General features: G+C 40.6%; 2 protein-coding genes across 7 annotated transcripts in view; one reads left to right on the top strand and one right to left on the bottom strand.

The window, feature by feature from the left end:
• The window catches only part of elp1 (elongator acetyltransferase complex subunit 1), a 35,364-nt gene extending 28,413 nt beyond the window's left edge, over nucleotides 1-6,951 (bottom strand). For 2 of the 3 annotated variants that reach the window (XM_069189444.1, XM_069189448.1), the window contains exons 1-5: nucleotides 6,800-6,883; nucleotides 5,274-5,428; nucleotides 4,854-5,006; nucleotides 4,095-4,176; nucleotides 351-431 (exon numbers count right to left, since the gene is read on the bottom strand). In XM_069189444.1, coding sequence (XP_069045545.1) covers nucleotides 351-431; nucleotides 4,095-4,176; nucleotides 4,854-5,006; nucleotides 5,274-5,423 — 466 coding nt within the window. In that variant the 5' untranslated portion in view covers nucleotides 5,424-5,428; nucleotides 6,800-6,883. The other variant, XM_069189446.1, reaches the window with a different exon arrangement.
• Nucleotides 6,952-8,501: 1,550 nt separating this feature from the next.
• tbc1d2 (TBC1 domain family, member 2) overlaps nucleotides 8,502-17,047 on the top strand; it is a 38,784-nt gene continuing 30,238 nt past the window's right edge. The window contains exons 1-4 of one of the 4 annotated variants that reach the window (XM_069189443.1): nucleotides 9,043-9,620; nucleotides 10,609-10,748; nucleotides 10,934-11,351; nucleotides 15,492-15,639. In XM_069189443.1, the coding sequence (XP_069045544.1) occupies nucleotides 10,950-11,351; nucleotides 15,492-15,639 (550 nt within the window). In that variant the 5' untranslated portion in view covers nucleotides 9,043-9,620; nucleotides 10,609-10,748; nucleotides 10,934-10,949. Of the gene's footprint in view, nucleotides 8,610-9,042; nucleotides 9,689-10,608; nucleotides 10,749-10,933; nucleotides 11,352-15,491; nucleotides 15,640-17,047 lie in introns of those variants that run through there. The other 3 variants (XM_006629761.3, XM_015345122.2, XM_015345123.2) reach the window with 3 other exon arrangements.

Raw genomic sequence — 17,047 nt, 5'->3', positions numbered from 1 at the left:
GGTCAGATAATCGGGAGTCTACTGTACCTGATTGTAAATTGTCCTAGATCCAAACAAATGTTAACCTGAAACATTCTTATTCTCAGCATTTATCCAAATCGGCTGTAATAGCCAAAGATGTAATAGGCGCTTTAGGTTAACGCAAGTCAACACATACTCCTGTTGAATGTATGTTCTCTAGTGTGTCCTAGCTGTACACAACCACCTAGAAACAATCACTGTCATACTGTCTGAAGTGGAACAAAATTGTATTGTCCCATATAAGGGACACACATTTCTGAATCAGCTCAGGCTAATTCAAAAAGCAAGACAAAAATGTTCATAGGTCGCCATGGCACGCGAGTACATACCTTCGCCGAAGTCGTCCTGGTGGATATTGATTTCAGTTATTGGTTCAAAGTCCTTTGTCATCATGATGAGAGTCTCCTGTCCTGCAGTCACACAATTTACACACAACTTGACACAGGACACGTCATGTCTGTCTTAACATTTAAGAATGGCATGTCTACCAAGTTATAAAATAAAAATTAGTTTACGCAAATAATGACCTTAGACAGGTTTTTTTTCAACCTAAAATGTTGCATCTCTTAAGACAGTGTGGGACAGTATGACATGCCTGCAAGCACATGGGAGGCCACAGGGGCACTGTTTCAAAGAGAGCCCAGTCCTAACTAATCACAGCCTTCCCACTGCAGTTTGGAGACTTTCTATAGCATTTATGGAAGAGAGGCAGACACAAAGGGGATCCTGACTGCTTGTCTTAAAAAAAAATTATCAAATGAGAAAAGTGCCTTGAAGATCCCTCGGGAGGGGGATCAGAATACCTCCTGGGTATCCCTGCCTGTCGTAAGAGGTGACTAAAAGGGTTGCATCAGTCAGGGCATCCGACGTAAAACCATCTTGCCAAAACCATGGTTGCAAAGAACACAAAGCACATAACAGATTGGTCGGGGGCCAGGGTTAACAAAGGCCGCCATTAGTGCTGTGTCCCAACAGGGTACTATTGGAAATTATGCTACTGTGGGGAAAACTGTAGAGTGGGGGCTACATAAAAGAAACAAGGTGAAGGGGCCTGGAAGGAATGTTAAGTCTATGAGAGTGGGGAGTTGGAATGTTGGTACCATGACAGGGAGAGGGAGAGAATTGGTTGAAACTATGGCAAGGAGAAAACTGGAGATCTTGTGTGTGAAAGAAACCAAGTGGAAAGGAAACAGCTCAAGACACCTAGGAGACGGATACAAGATTCTATACGCTGGAAAGAGTACAAAAATGAATGGAGTGGGTGTGATAGTGTGCAAAAACCTAGCAGACAAGATAGTGAGGGTGGTTAGACACTCAGACAGGATTATCAATGTACAGGTGGCTTTTGAGAGTGGGTTGTGGAATATCATCTCTGTATATGCACCACAGGTAGGAAGACCACAGGAGGAAAAGGATAGCTTCTTGGAAGATCTCGAAGAAGTTGTTAGCAGAATCCCAAGAAATGAAATGTTGGTAATTGGAGGAGACTTCAGTGCACATTTAGGAGAGAAATGCCCAGATTATCCAGATGAACATGGTCAGAGAGGGCTAGGAGAGAGAAATGAAGAAGGAGGAAGGCTACTAGAAACACTCCCAGCTCTTAAATTGTTTGCAGTGAACACAGGGTTCACGAAGAATTATGAGCAAAAGGTGACATACAGGAGTGGAGGCCATGATACCCAAATAGACTACATATTAGTGAGAAGAATTGATAGAGCGAAAGTCCAAGATGCTAAAGTCCTGCCCTATGAGGCTGTTACCAGAAAACACAGGCTACTGGTGATGGACATCACAATATTGAAGGAGCGAAGAATAAGGCAGAGGAAACACCCAGCACGAACAGAAGTGTTGAAAATGAGAGAAAACAAAGTAGATTTCAACAGGCTGGTGAGGGAAATGAAAAACAACACAGAGGAAACAGAGGAGCCTTCAGTTGAAGAAGAGTGGACTGAGATGAGCCACATCCTAGAAGAGGCTGCTACCAGGGTTTGTGGAAAGACAAGAGGAGGCAGACCGAGGGAAAATGAAGAGTGGTGGTGGGATATGGAAGTTCAGGAAACACTGAAGGAAAAGAAAAAAGCATACAAGGCACTGAAAGATGGGACTGGAGAATTACAAGAATATAAGAGACTAAAGAAGGTAGCAAAAAGAAGTGTAGCAAGAGCAAAGGAAAGAGCCTGGAAAGAATGGTATGAGAAACTTGAAACAAAGGAAGGAGAGGACCAAATCTACAAGATTGCTAAACATAGAGCAAGACAGAAAAAAGATATTATCCGGGTGGCAGTACTCAAGGATGGAGGAGGCAGAGTCTTGATTAAAGAAGAACACATCAAGCAAAGATGGCTGGAGTACTTCAAAAATCTGTTAAATGTAGAAAATGAGAGGGAGAACCTAGTGGAGGCAGACATGGTGTGTGGACCAATCCAAGAAATTTCAGTAAAGGAAGTGACAGAAGCTATCAAAGAGATGAAAGTGGGCAAAGCAACTGGACCATCAGGAATAGCAGCAGAACACTTTAAGAACCTCGATGAAGAGGGGATTCAGTGGCTGACGAGATTGCTAAACAATATTGGAAAGGAAGAGAGAATTCCAGAAGAATGGACAAAAAGCAGTATGGTTACCATCTACAAGGAGAAAGGAGACCCAATGGAGTGTAAAAACTATAGAGGAATAAAACGTCTGGAACATGGATTGAAAATCCTGGAAAGAATTCTGGACAAGAGACTCAGAAAGATAGCCAGGATCCACAACTCACAATTTGGATTCTCAGTGGGGAAAAGCACAACAGATGCCATTTTTGTGATGAGACAGTTACAGGAGAAGACACTAGAGTAAGGGAAAAAGCTGTATGTGGCCTTTCTGGACTTGGAGAAGGCATATGACCGTGTGCCCAGAGAGGTGGTGTATTGGTGCTTGAGGAAGAAAGGAGTACCAGAAAGCATGGTGAAGTTAGTTCAAGCAACCTATAGAGATGCAACTATGAAGATGATAACACAACTGGGAGAGACAAAAGAGTTTGAAATCACAGTTGAAATACACCAAGGATCAGCACTAAGTCCTTTTCTTTTCATAAACATTATTGACACACTGACAGAGGAGGTAAGAACAGAAGTGCCTTGGGAACTCATCTTTGCTGATGATGTGGCACTGATGGCAGATTCAGAAGTAGAACTACAGGAGAAAGTGTTCAAATGGCAGAGGACTCTGGAAAAGGGTGGACTGAAAATGAATGCAGAAAAATCTGAAATAATGGTAATGGAGAGAAGAGGAGATACTATGACCAATGTTGAGGAGACAAATGGAGGAAAACTGAAACAAGTTGATGGCTTTAAATACCTTGGATCAAAACTGGTAAAGGGAGGAGAAACACTGGAGGCAGTAAAACAGAGTGAAAGCTGGATGGAACAAGAAATAACTGAGAAATAACTGGAATAATCTGTGACAGGAAAATTCCTAGAAAGTTAAAGTGCAAAATGTACAAGACTGTGATTAGACCTGTACTACTATATGGAGCTGAATGCTTGGCAGTTGGAAAGAGAACTTGATGAGAAGAACTGAAATGAGGATGTTGAGATGGATTCTGCAGATTTCAATGAAGGATAAGATCAGAAATGAAGAAATCCGTAGATGATGTAGGGTGGTGGATGTGGTTGAGAAGATGCAAGAGGCGAGATTACGGTGGTATGGACATATCATGAGGAGGGATGTTGAGGAAGTAACAAAGAGGGTAATGGAATTTGAGGTGGAAGGTAACAGAGGAAGAGGCAGGCCTAGAAAGAGATGGATAGATTGTGTGAAAAAAGATATGGAGGTATGTGAAGTGAGTGAGGAAGATGTGCTCGACAGAGACAAGGGGAGAAGAGCAACCAAAGCAGCTGAACCCAGGACAGTCTGGAACTAAGGCTGTGAAAAAGAAGAAGAAGAAGACAAGCGCCTTGAACACTTTGCTGCTGGTATAGAGATCGGATGCTCACTGTAAGCTTAAAATTAACCACTGTGACAGGATGGGCGAGATATGAAAGAGAACTATTTACTTTATCAATTTACTGTCAGTAAATTCCGAATCTACTAACCTGTGGAGAGGGCAACGAGCTCCTGGTCTGGACTCCAGCTCATTCCTGTTAGTCCACTGTCCACACTGCCAACACACTCCAGCTGACAAACACACACAAGCAGAGCTCCAGCTTACAAGACAAATTCTATGTACGCATTTCCATGCACTGAAGACAGAGTGCAAGCAGTTCATTTGCGATGTTTTAATTTTTTTCACATTACCAAATACCCTTAAAAATCAGACAAAGAACTTGAACTTGAACTTTACTGCCATATGTAACCAGTACATGTACTGGTACAATGGAATTCTTACTTACAGAAAGTCTCTCGATTGTTAAAACAAGTGTAAAAACACAAAGTGCAGACAGTGCATCAAGACAAAATACAAACAAACAGTAGACAATGTAGAAGTAAACAGTTTAAATGTAAACAATGCAGATGTGTAAAGAATGACTGGAGATACGCAATAAATATGAAATCATGATGAGGTAGAGGGTGTCGGTGTGGTCCGAGGGGCATGGCTAAATGTGTTCACCAATCGCACTGCTTGTGGATAGAAGCTATTGAAGAATCTAGTGGTCAGTGTCCGTATGTTCTTGGTTTCTTTAACGTACTGTAACATGTTCTTCCATTTGTTGTTTTTAATTAAAAAACGGGAAGAATTCACAGATTTCACAGGACAGCACTAACTTTTGAAGCCCTGCAGACATCTCCGGTGAACACATTCAAAGAAAGCCGTTTTGCTCCTGGAGAGGCACAGCTGGTGGCACTGCAGTTACCTGGTTAGCGCTGAGGTTATACAAAACAACATCACCACTTGCTGTTGCCACACACACAGACTCCTGGTCAGGTAAGTCCTGGATGCCCACAATGGAGCCACTGCCATCTTCAGGGAGGTAGTTATCGGAAGTCAGCGAAACCTCATTCACGAACTGCACATGGAGAAAACAGGCGGGATAAAACACACATTACATAACTTAGGTACCTTTACTAGGATAAAGCAAGCAGAAAGTTTTCATTATCCCAGTCATGTTACTCTTATTTTATAAGTCCAATGTTTAATGGTAAGGCTAATGTGATCCTCATTAAGAAAATGGTTTGCTAATCACTCTGTTAACAGACAGTCAGGCGCAGTTTCCATCATTTTTTTTGTCTTTCTGAGAAACGGCCGAGGCCAGCAAGCGATTCTTGGGGTGTACCTGTCTCCCCCGGGGGTCAAGCTCTGTGACGGCCTGGTCTGACCCCAGGAACACCGTGCCTGTGTCTGTCCGTACTGACAAGCACTGCGGCCGGCCCTTTCCCTGCAGCTCCGAGCAACACAGGCTCCTCAACAGCTTCAGGTTTCTCATGTCGCCTGCAAAGCAAACACCAGGAAGTGAATCCAGACGCTGACAGCTCTCCAGGGGGCTGCTGTCTCATCAAGGAATGAACTTTCTTCAGTGTGGGAACTGTTAAGCACAATGACAGCTAATTAGGCTGTTAGAAGCAGAAATAAAATCTGTCAGAATGCTGGTTGCAAACAATCGGTAATATTTCAGCCATCGAGCAAGATCCCAAAATGTCCAAATTCTGACTAAAAATTCCCTTCTTGACCCAACAAGTCTGCACGGAAGAGTGTGCTTTACAACTAAGCTAATGTGATTTTTAGGTTTTATTACTAAAGTCTGTCATGGTGTGGATTTTTGCTGCTAGGTCACACTGTTTAGAAATGTTCCACGTTTTTGGAAGCACTATGCCCGTTTTTCTCAGAACTGAAAAGGGTGTCACATCCAAAACAATCTTATACAGACTTTCACCAAAATCCGATAAGTATGGACACATTGTCACAAAAGTGCGGTTTTGATTTGACACTGTATAGCTTTTCACAGTAACATGCAAGATCCGGTAACTAAACTTATTAAAATGTAACAAAATCGGTCTCAGGAAGGCAATATGCAACAGCGGGAAGAACTAAAAACAAAATCAAGGACACTGTGAACCAATAACGATCCAATTCCATGTCCAAAACACAATAGGTTTTACACCATACTTTCTGTATGCTTTGTGAAAGCTTGCCTGCGACTGTTTACATTCATACGCCGTTAATATAGCATATGATGAAATGATTATTTAAAACAGAGAGCACTTTTATATAAAAAAGGGTTGTAAAAGCACCTGGGTAACCAATTGTACTGTCAAAGATGATACCCTCGCTTATTTCAAGAAGAAACTGATGAGTGAGACCATCCGATCAATTAGGAACTACCAAAGGAACTATAGTACATCGGTGAAATGGCTTCTTCTCGTTTGTACCCTCTTGTAGTCTTCAAATATATACAATCGTTCTGTGTCTTTGGTAAAAATGTACAGTTTATATAATGCATGATGTCTTGTGATATAAATAAATGATTAGGTACAAGAGAGAAACTATTTACAAACTACTCAGAACATTCTTATTTTTAAAACGTCAGTCGTCTTAGGTGTCAGATTTGTTAATGTTATAGATCTAAATATGCAGGACAATATAAACAATGGAAATACCCAGCCCTATGATCTTTTAATAAATCGCACACTTCAAGCAGAGAACAATCCAGTAAACTTTCTACGATAAACACTCATGTAAAGCAGCATTACTAATATAAAGCTGGACAATAAAATACAAATATTCTCCATTTGACATACAGCTCTATTATTTTTCCAGCTTTTACACCAGATGCTAATTCGTCTCCTAAACAACAATCCATACCTGAAATTTTAATATAATTCCTTTAAACGTAGACCACCACCTCATAACACAACAACCACGCTGACAACCTCACTGACTATGAACTCTAACCTTTTCGTGACGTAAGGAAAATCTCTTAAGGGAAAGGCTAAAAGTGTGCAATAGCTCCCTCACTTGTCTGGAGGTGAAAATCAAGTCGCTCTGGATGTACTGTAGGGTCTGCGCCTGTTGTTAATCGTGTTTTTAAAATATCGTGATGCGGATTAAAGTCATAGAGAGGCAGCGTCAGTCCTTTATTGTTCATTTTTATATTATTATTATTATTATTATTATTATTATTATTATTATTATAAAAAATGAAGAGAGCCAATACCGAAATAATGCATACTGGATACTGCAGACAGATTAACTGCATTATTACGTTTTCAATTATGTCTGTTGTGCTTGTTTGCTAGCATTTGCGTAGTTAGATCAAACTGTAAAAAACGAAACTCGCATCCCGGAAACATTACGAGCTATTAAAGAAAGATCAAAGTCTTTATGTTAATTACCCAAGAGTCCGTAAGAAAGATAACAGAAATTATGTACAAACCCAACTATAAACAATTCTGTGGATGGCATTGTGAAACTGGAAAAAAAAACCTGGATGGTTCTGTTTTTATCTAACAAAACAACGATTATTTAAAAATGAAAAGTTTTTTTTTTTAAAAAACAGAACATTTGTCGTGCTTTAAAAGACACCATGCTGCAGACATATTTAAAAGAACACTGTTTACAGTACATAGTTAAAGTGGCGACGGAATATGTTTCAAGTTCAAACAATTTTTCTTCGGGTAGTTACTGTACCAGACTAATAGGAACTGAACCCAAGAAGTTCAAATATCAATTAACCAACATCTTCACGTTGCCACATTATTATTTTTCATAATCTTGGGAGTTTCAAGCATGACTTAAAAACACGTAACTTTGTACTTGTAGAAAACAGAGGAGGTTGGTTTAACAGTTATGTATTTAAAGTGTCAGATAGCTATCCAAGAGTTAACAAATTATGCAATCACTAAGGCATAAATATAAAGATCTGTAGTCTTTCCAAGAGAGTACATGACAAATTTCCACTTCTTTAAAGAAGCAACTTTTGTTAATGTGTTATAGTGTGAATCAAAGACCGAAACCCATGAAACAAATCAAAATCCAGACTGTAAACATATGGAGAGGCAAGTAAAGGTTTATTCCATGCTGAAAAGAGAATAAAAGAAACACAACGTTGTGTTTCTTTTCTTCTCCTTTCAGCATGAAATAAACCTTTACTTGTTCCTTTGCAGCCTACGCAAGCTGATGCAGCTACCTACTTGAAGTACTGTAAACATGTGGGCTTTAATGATCTTTTCATATCTTATATGCTGAGCAGATCTATCCAGACCATATAGATTGGATGATTTGTAACTATTACAAATAGTAGATTTAAATAAAAAAGGCCCATAACACATACAATGAACAAAAAAATCAATAGCATCATGAGCCATAATATTAATATTATAATTCATCACATAACAAAACCGCTTCTCACGAAAGTCTGAAGGCAGGCGGTTAGGGAGTAATTGAGCTGGGGAAGTGTGCCTTAGTGCTATGAGTTCTAATTCATTCGTACCACTTTTAAACCATTGAGCAATATTAATTTGCTTCCCCGTGAAAGGCTTCACGTGTTCTGTAGATGCACATCATTACACAAGTTGCGTTTTGCCGGACTTGTTTAAACAGCGCGCAAAACAATATAAGACATTCTTTCAGACGGTACCAAGAGTATAAGAATGCCTGGGAAGTTTATTATCGGGTAAATATTCTTTTTTCTCTCTTCGGTTAAGTGATGTTGTAATAAAAATATAGATTTTGCCGGTACTGATTAATACAACTGATTAAAGAGTCCCAACCTTATCGTATAATCGTTTTAAAACTAAATTAATGTTTACTTTTTGTACCGGGGCTTAAAAATCGTTTAGCAATCAATGTTTTTGTCAACGTTATTATAGTTGTTCTACTCTGATTTTTTAAGTGTAGAATGTTATCAATAAAACTGCCTGCATACTCTTTCCTAACCCAACTACATTTTTCTCAAAAACAGTTTACATTGAGAAAACGTTTTTTAAAACACGTGTTTTTCTCATACAATCTGATTGTCTATTCTTGGAAAGTACAGCTCAACAGCTTCTTGGCCTGCGTCCCATAGCTAAGTACTCAAAGAAAAGCTTCGCTTCTTGTATCACTTTAGAAGCAAACCTGTGGTGACTTTCTCTTTACGATGGCTGAGCAAACATGGACTAAAGCTAAAATATGCGCCGCAGTCGGCCGGTTGACATTTCGTTAACATTACATTTACTATAGTTAGTAAATCACATGAAGTTCGGTCACAAGCTGGTGGAGGTGTGTACGACGGGGAGAGCAAACCACTCTCTCTCTCCTGACGGGTGAACTGAGGTGTTCAGCGAAGGCGGTCTTCTGATCAGCCAGTGCAAACCTGGCGACTCAGGTTTCTGGAGTACAGCCCGCTTCGTAGCGCACTTCAGTGCAAGTCGGCAAGACAGGAGGAATGGACTTGTAGCCAATGTAGTCAGAAGCTGCTTTTAGTGTTAATTTTGAGATCGTCAGCGGCGAAGTCCGTTCCGAAACCCACCCCGAGCCCATTGAGTGCGGAATAAAGACGGGCAGAAGCTGAGAAATTATCAATTTGCCTCTGATGTTTGAGAAACTGCTGGGAAATTCCGGCTTTTCCTCCTTTTGACTAGCTGCAGTGGGATTAGCAGCACAATGCGACCGCAACTGGGAAGTTACAAATTAGGCGATTCAGGTAAGATCCACCGATTATTGTGTGGTGTAGCTTCTCGAGGGGGAAATGTAAAGTTGTTTTTTGGAAAGGTGAGTTAAAGGAGTGCTCTACACACGAGCGTTATTTTAGAGGTGGACCATCGTTTGAGTGTGACATTGTACGTAAACGTAATTAAGTGATCACAATTTTACTGTTCGTTGATAGTAAAGTGCTGAATGTGCCTTTGCCTTTATGGAACAACTGCGATCTGAAGTTATGTTATTCCTAAACATACATTATAAACATATTTGCATATCAAATGCAAATACGCATTTGGTATGAATATTTGGTAAATAGCATAGGCGAGTACTGCATTTTATCTTACCGGACAATAAATGGGTATTCATTTAGTATAGTACAAGTAAATTATTTTATAGTCTGCTGTGAATAGAAATAATCAAAAGTAGTCCGTTTTTTAATTAATTGAATTTGTATATTTTATGAGTGTATTTATAATTTTGCAACTTCTTAAATGTTGGCAATTAGAAAAGGATTTCGAAAATGGAGAGTGAACCTACAGAATATAATTTAAAATATATTTATACTTTGGAAATATATTCCTGACAGGAATACCTATACCTGTTATGCCTATATATAATTTTATAGAAATAGGCTGCTCGATATTGTACAAAAGTAACCACATTAGGCTAACAGGGAAGTACAATGTAGTTGTCTGTTTATCTGGTAGCACTGCTAGAAGATTATCACAGAGGAACTGTGACATGGGTTACACATAAGACATTAGAATAAAACTTGTGTAAGTTTGTTCCTGAAACCTGAAATATTTCTACAGGAAACATGTGTATTGTGCACTAATTCAAGTGGTTTTGCTGTGTTGGTAAATAAGTAAAATAAACGTTTTTATTTTCAACTTTTTAGCCAAACAATATTAAAAGCCAAGCACGCGTCGGGACTTGACTGTTGATATTTCTTTGCTGTGATTTATGTGATCATGCTGTGTCATTAACAGATCCACATTGTTCAAACAAGTGTGCAGGGCCAACCGCCAAGGGAATACTAGGGATGTGTCTTCAAATCGGTTGATCGAATCCCAACATTTTAAACTGAATTTCTAGAAGCAGTCAAAAAGTGAGCACGACGATATGAAAGGTATTCAAAGGAGGGAGTGAATGTAGGATGGCAGCTTTAGACAGCAGGTTTCTCCACTGTCTGTTCTTGTACGTTTCTTGCTGTCTCAAGTTGAGGCCTGACAGCTTCCATGCCTTCTCATTGTGGACGTAAAGCTGCTCTCTCTTCAAAAAGCTCCTCGTCATCTGCTGTCCTCTCTTGCTTAGCCCGTGCCTTGCCGTGATGGGTGACAAAGTGGAAGCGCGCCACCGCGGCTCTGCCTTGGTCGGTCCCGATGGGATTTCCGCTGGCGGGGCCGAAGGTGATGCCGAGGAAGGAGGTCGGCGCTCCCCGCCGAGGGGCCAGGGCATCGACGGTGTTCCGGAAACAGACGCTGTTACTCAGGAGGGCAGCTCCACCAAGCTGTGCGGATACCTCCACAAGCTGGGCGGGCCTCTCAGAGCCTGGAAGTCCCGCTGGTTTGCCTACGAGGACAAGAAGTGCCAGCTGTACTACTACCGAACTCCCCAGGACATAAACCCTCTCGGCAGCATAGACCTGACCAGCGCCACCTACAGGTACCCTCTCCGGGCGGAGGAAGGCACTTTCCACATCCAAACCCCGGAGAAGCTTTTTGTGCTGAAGGTAAACTTTGTGTCAGTGTGTTACTTAATAATCACCATTGTTATTTCATATAGAGCCCTCACAAGTGGCTTCTCAAAGCACTTTACTGTAAGGAAAAAAGCACACAAGGAGAAGAAACAGCAGAATTATATAGCTACAGCAAAGGGTTTGGAATGAAGAAGGAAAACAAAGGTGCAGACACAGAACCAGTAAAATGAAGGAGCTTGGGGAAGGTGACTCCTTCATATCCTTAGGGATAGAGTTCCAGAGCTTTGGGGCACAGCAGGAGAAGGCCCTGTCACCCATAGAGTTTAGATTGGATTGGGGAGCAGACAGGAGACCAGAATTAGACAAATGAAGACTGCGAGGTGGGGAGTAGGATTATCGTAAATCAGACAGGTACTGAGGTGCTAAAACATTTAGAGCCTTATAGGTGAGCATGAAGTCCACACAAAACCTGATAGGAAGCCAGTGCAATGTCTCCATGACAGAAGTAATGCAACCACGGGCACAAGACCTTATCATGATTCTGGCTGCTGAATTCTGGACATACTGGATAGGTCTCTCAGGCTCAGGATTTGAAGATACCTAGCTTCTGAAGCATGCAGCTTTATAGTTCTTCAAAATCAGAATGTCACTACTGTAGGCCAATTTGAAAGCTCTGCAGTTTTACTGGAAATCTGGGAAATATTTAGACAAAAAAAACTGGATCTGAAAAAAATAAAAATAGGATTCAAACAAAAAATGGATTCAAAAACATCACTTCCAACATCACTTTTCTATAGTTTACGCTCCTATTTGGTTATTTTTAGTTAGCCTGTATTATGTAACACAAGGGAATTTCCCTGTTTTTTAATGTTAAATGCTTTTCAGATTTCACTGCTCTCCTAAAGATCTCCTAAAGGACAGGCATATCACAATGACTGGCAAGAAAGTGTGTCACACTTGCAACAATACTTCTGCTGTGATTAACTCTTTTTAATACATGTTTTTCAATTGAATACTTCATGCCGGAAGTTCAGTGCTCACTGAATAATGTACCCTTGGTTTTATTCATTTACACTGGCTATTTATTATATACAGAGGTTATTTCCTGTCCATAAATTCTAAAACAAAATCCTAAATCTTTTGAACTAGTTTAGAAGGTTCCATAAGGACTACAACTTTTAAAAAAGATGTTCCATGCTGTGAGATGCAGGCTCCTGTGGAAAGAGATTCAAGTGTTTTTTTTACTGGATTGAAAAATAACAGAGCTAATAAAATCCCCAGAAAAGAGCCAGCAGGAAGTGCCACACGTATCAAAGCCATTGAAACAGATATTGCACAACTCTGGGAAATTCTGTCCTATATACCCTATTGCTTAATTCAGCCAGAAGATTGCAGTGTTGTAATGAGATTTCATGCTTCATTCACACTTTGTTTGATCTCAGTGTATTAGCGTATAAGTAGGTCAATATCCTATCATTCCACTGCTGCTGCTGCAGAAAGGTTAAGTGGCAGTGATGGCCAAGAGAGTGATAAAGATTAGTGAACTGACGGGTAAGGACCTAACTTCACCTGTGTGAGTAGTAGGTTGAGTGTTGTAGAGTGTGGTCATTCCTATGAATATGTTACCTGAAGGAATGGAGGGCATATATAGCAGGGGTGGCCAGCTCTTATCGCAGAGAGACACAGCGCAGTGGGTTTTATAGCTCACCCTATAGCAGGTGATTTGTTTACTTAAGTATATATCCTTTAAACCCAGATGCCACAAGCTAGTCCTATGGTGCTCATCAAACTTGTTTGTCTTTTTGTTAGCTAACTGAATCTTAATTTCTTCAAGAGCCTCACCCAGCTGGTTGGGATCCCTGTTCTGTACAGTATGTCCTCAACAACTTTGTGTGGATAATAATAATTCCCTTTTATTTTCCAGTCGTAACCTTGTTTCACTCCTGAAACCTGAGAACTGCCCTGGAATGGCACTTTTGATATCTTTTAGGCTTTCTTGCCCTTGGATTAAATCTCCTTTGTTCTAGGTAGAAGAGATGTCTCTACTTTACACAGTTTGTATCTATCCATCCCCTGAGACCAGGAATAATTCTAGTTTCTCTCTTTGAAAGCTTTCTAAGGAAGTATTATCCTGTTTGTGGTGTTGTGAATCACGAATTGCATCCAAGTTTCAGAGCTGAACACAAGAGCAGTTACAGAGCAGGACAATCTGCACGGGACCTTCCATGCAGCTTCTTCCTCGGGGTGACGGCACTAATGAGCAGGGTTGATGGGCATGGAAGAACACATTTTGAAAGAGTGGCAATGTCACAGAAGTGAACAGAGTTGGGCTTGGTGGTTATATTTTATTATAGAATAGTATATAGTAATGTACAAATAAAATATTATGGTTTGCACAACACTGTTCCAATAAATGCATATTATGGTGTTCAAATATTATTGCGAGCACCACCATGTATAAGCACTGTAAACTGTAAAATCTGTAAAATCCATTGTGAAAGAAATGCACATCTTTTCCACCTAAAGGAAAGCAACAAAGCACCAGGACAACCACTCCACCCTGGAAAGGAAAATGTTAATTCCACCACACCCAGAATGCTTTGCACCGAGTGCCAGCCAGGAACACACCCTGGGCAGTCGTACAGAGACACAGACACAAACTCGCGCACACTCGCGCACCAGGGCCAGTTTTCCTAGAAGCCAGTTAACCTACTGTACCTGTATGTAGTTGGACTGTAGGAAGAAACTAGGGCCGAGGAAACCCTTGCGAACACAAGGAAAACAAACTCCATGGAGAAAGCACCCCAAGTCTGGAATTGAACACAGTTTTCTATGATACAAACAAATTCCTATGAAACAAACTGTGATCTGTTATATACTGTATGAAGTACACAGTACACTTAATCATCATTGTACTGTGCTGCTCAGTCTTCTAGCCACTTTAATGAGATTTTAACATTTTCATGTGTAACATAATAAATCTGTTATTTTTTACTATACCACTTTATAAAGTTGCCCTGATATCTTTTATGGGTTGACTTAAAATTCCGTGACCCAGGATTTCTAATGAGAGAAGTGAAAACAGGACTTTTTCATGCAAGTACAAGAGGAAGGTATTCTGAGCAGGATCCCCTGACTTTTCTCTTGGCTCACTCCATAGAGATCTGTGAGGCGACAAGATCACTTAATCCAGTTGTTCCTGTTGAGCAGTACAGTACCATACCAAGCTGCAGTCCTGAAAAACTTTCTTCATTTGTTTGGCGAAACATTTCTCGTCTTTCTTGTTTTTCTGTATGCCTGCCTTTGCAGCATGACTGGGTTCCTTTTTTCTGCCGACTTTACTCACTTTTATTTTCTCTTTCATTACTTCATTCGCTCTTTGATACCTATTAGGAAAGTGTTTTGAAATGTTATATTTCCCACAATCATGGGGACCCATTTTGCAAATGTGCCTTCTTGCTCCTCATTCTCCGAGCCGACGTCTGAGGAACATTTTCCCATTTTCATAGTTTCTGTTACGGTCACCTTATGTTGACATTTTCCCTTTCATTCCAGTTGTGAAATTTTTTTTTTGTGTGATCAACAGCGCATATCGTTGCCGGAAAGAAAAAATATGAAAATATCAGGAAGACGTGGAACTGCTGTGTACAATATACGCAAGAGCTCATTAATGAATACAGGAAATGAATACAATTATTTCATGTTTCTTAAAATAGTTCTGTGTACAACTTTGTGTATTTGTGTGTCTGAATTAAAAGTACATTAATGAGTGTGTCAGACGAAAATATCATGGTAGTTGGATATCCAAAATGACATCTAAAGCACCCAATTCTTTTTAAAACATAGGATTGTTTGTTAGTATTTATCCGTTGGCATTAAAGCATAAGCAAGCCCAGCCAATTACTCAGAGAATAAAAAGTGCAAACTAAATGATTTAGGTTTTCGCCTGCACATTCCTAAACAGACTGCAAGTATGACCAATAATTCAAGCCCTGACCTATCCTGGCAAGCAACGGGCTCAAGGCAGCAAATTTATCTGTATGACATGACTGTTTGACATGACTTCGTGCTCTTCAGGATCGTTTCTGGGGTATACTGTAGGAACTCCCTGTCCCAGGCCTGACCTCTGTCCCAGCTGTGCTGAAGTCTCAATGGAGGCTTTTGTCTTTGTAGGCATTGAACCGCGAGGCCATGATGTACTGGCTGCAACAGCTGCAGCTGAGACGCTTGCAGCACAGTGGCAAACTCACCAGAGAGCCCGCCAAGCTGTCTGAGGTCCCACTGCCGGACAGCGAGCCACATGTCCTGTCAAACAGCGGAGGTAAGCCGGGCAAATAGGAACAGCGCTGTCTGTGACTTCACTTTATCACGAGACTAAGACAAAGTGCAGTAAGAGGCAAAACAGCTGCATGGACAAATGACATTATCACGTCTTACATGGCACAGGGCAGTCTACACATTTAATGCTTGCACAGTGGCTGTCGTGTCCTTTCCTTTTTAGGTTTTTCATTCAAATCCAATGAAACAGCACAACAGTTAGATGGTAGATTGTGGATGGCTACAATTTATAGTAGTTCTGTTTGTTGAAGCAGTGCCATATGGGAAAGGGTTAATATAAGATAAGTTCACTTTATTAGCCATATACAATTTCTTGCATTAGGAATTTGTTTTTTTGCATACCCCAGCTTGCTCTCCATGAGACACACAGACACAAGAGACAGGGAGAGAAGCTTGGGGTCAGAGCACAGGGTCAGCCATTTATACTGCACCCCTGGAGCAGTTGGGGTTGAGGGCCTTGCTCAAGGGCCCAACGGAGTAGGATTCCTCTGCTGGCTGTGGGATTTGAACCAGCAACCTCTGCCCCGACTATAAGGAGTAATTTTGAACTACCCACACATTAGAGGGTTGATAAGTTGGGGGCGGTGCCGTGGGCGGGGGGATGGGGTGTTAGCATGATGAATTCTGTATGAAAAGTTGGGGTTTAAAGTCCTATATTTACATCCTACAGTACCGGTGAGTGCTAGGAATTGGGGTTTCGTCCAGGTCCTGTACTTTTAGTAAGAACATAAGGTTACAAACAAGAGGAGGCCATTAGGCCCACCTAGCCTGTTTCGTAGTTAGTATCTACTTGATCCAAAAATCTCAACTAGCTGTTTCATGAAGGGAATTAAGGTGCCTCTTATTCTGAGCTCTAGTAATGCGGAGTTCTTAGATAATGTATATATATATAGCTAGTTGAATGTAAAGCATTTTTTATTTAATTGGATGCTTTTTCAGTTGCATTTCCGACATCGCAGTTGAGGATTCAATCAGATTTTCTCATTCGAGTGGTGTAGTCACTTTCATGGTTTAACAAATAGCTTTTCTTAGGACTGTGACAAACTAGACAGATGTGGAAAAAATGTGAAACCTTCGTGGTTCGTGTCATACGTTTCAGGTTTCTGGTAGTCGATTTCAAAGGGAATAGCCATATCTATTTTAGCAGACCTTAGTGTGAAAAATACGAAGTACTTTGTAATATTGCACGTAGTTTAAATTGCTATGGTTATAGCATCGGATCAGTAACAGGTTAGATCTTGTGTTGTGAGGGATAGACAGGTTGACACACTCATTTGAGAGTCTACAGATTACATAAAAGAAGCAGCTTTTGATGTCTGCGTGTTTAAACAGGGTAAGTGATTCAGGCAGGAAAAGGGAATATTTTTCCTTTTCTTCTTAAGCTAAAACTC

This window comes from Lepisosteus oculatus, chromosome 1, assembly GCF_040954835.1.
Source record: "Lepisosteus oculatus isolate fLepOcu1 chromosome 1, fLepOcu1.hap2, whole genome shotgun sequence".
In the NCBI taxonomy this organism is placed as follows: domain Eukaryota; kingdom Metazoa; phylum Chordata; class Actinopteri; order Semionotiformes; family Lepisosteidae; genus Lepisosteus; species Lepisosteus oculatus.
This window is presented reverse-complemented; position numbering and strand designations above follow the sequence as displayed.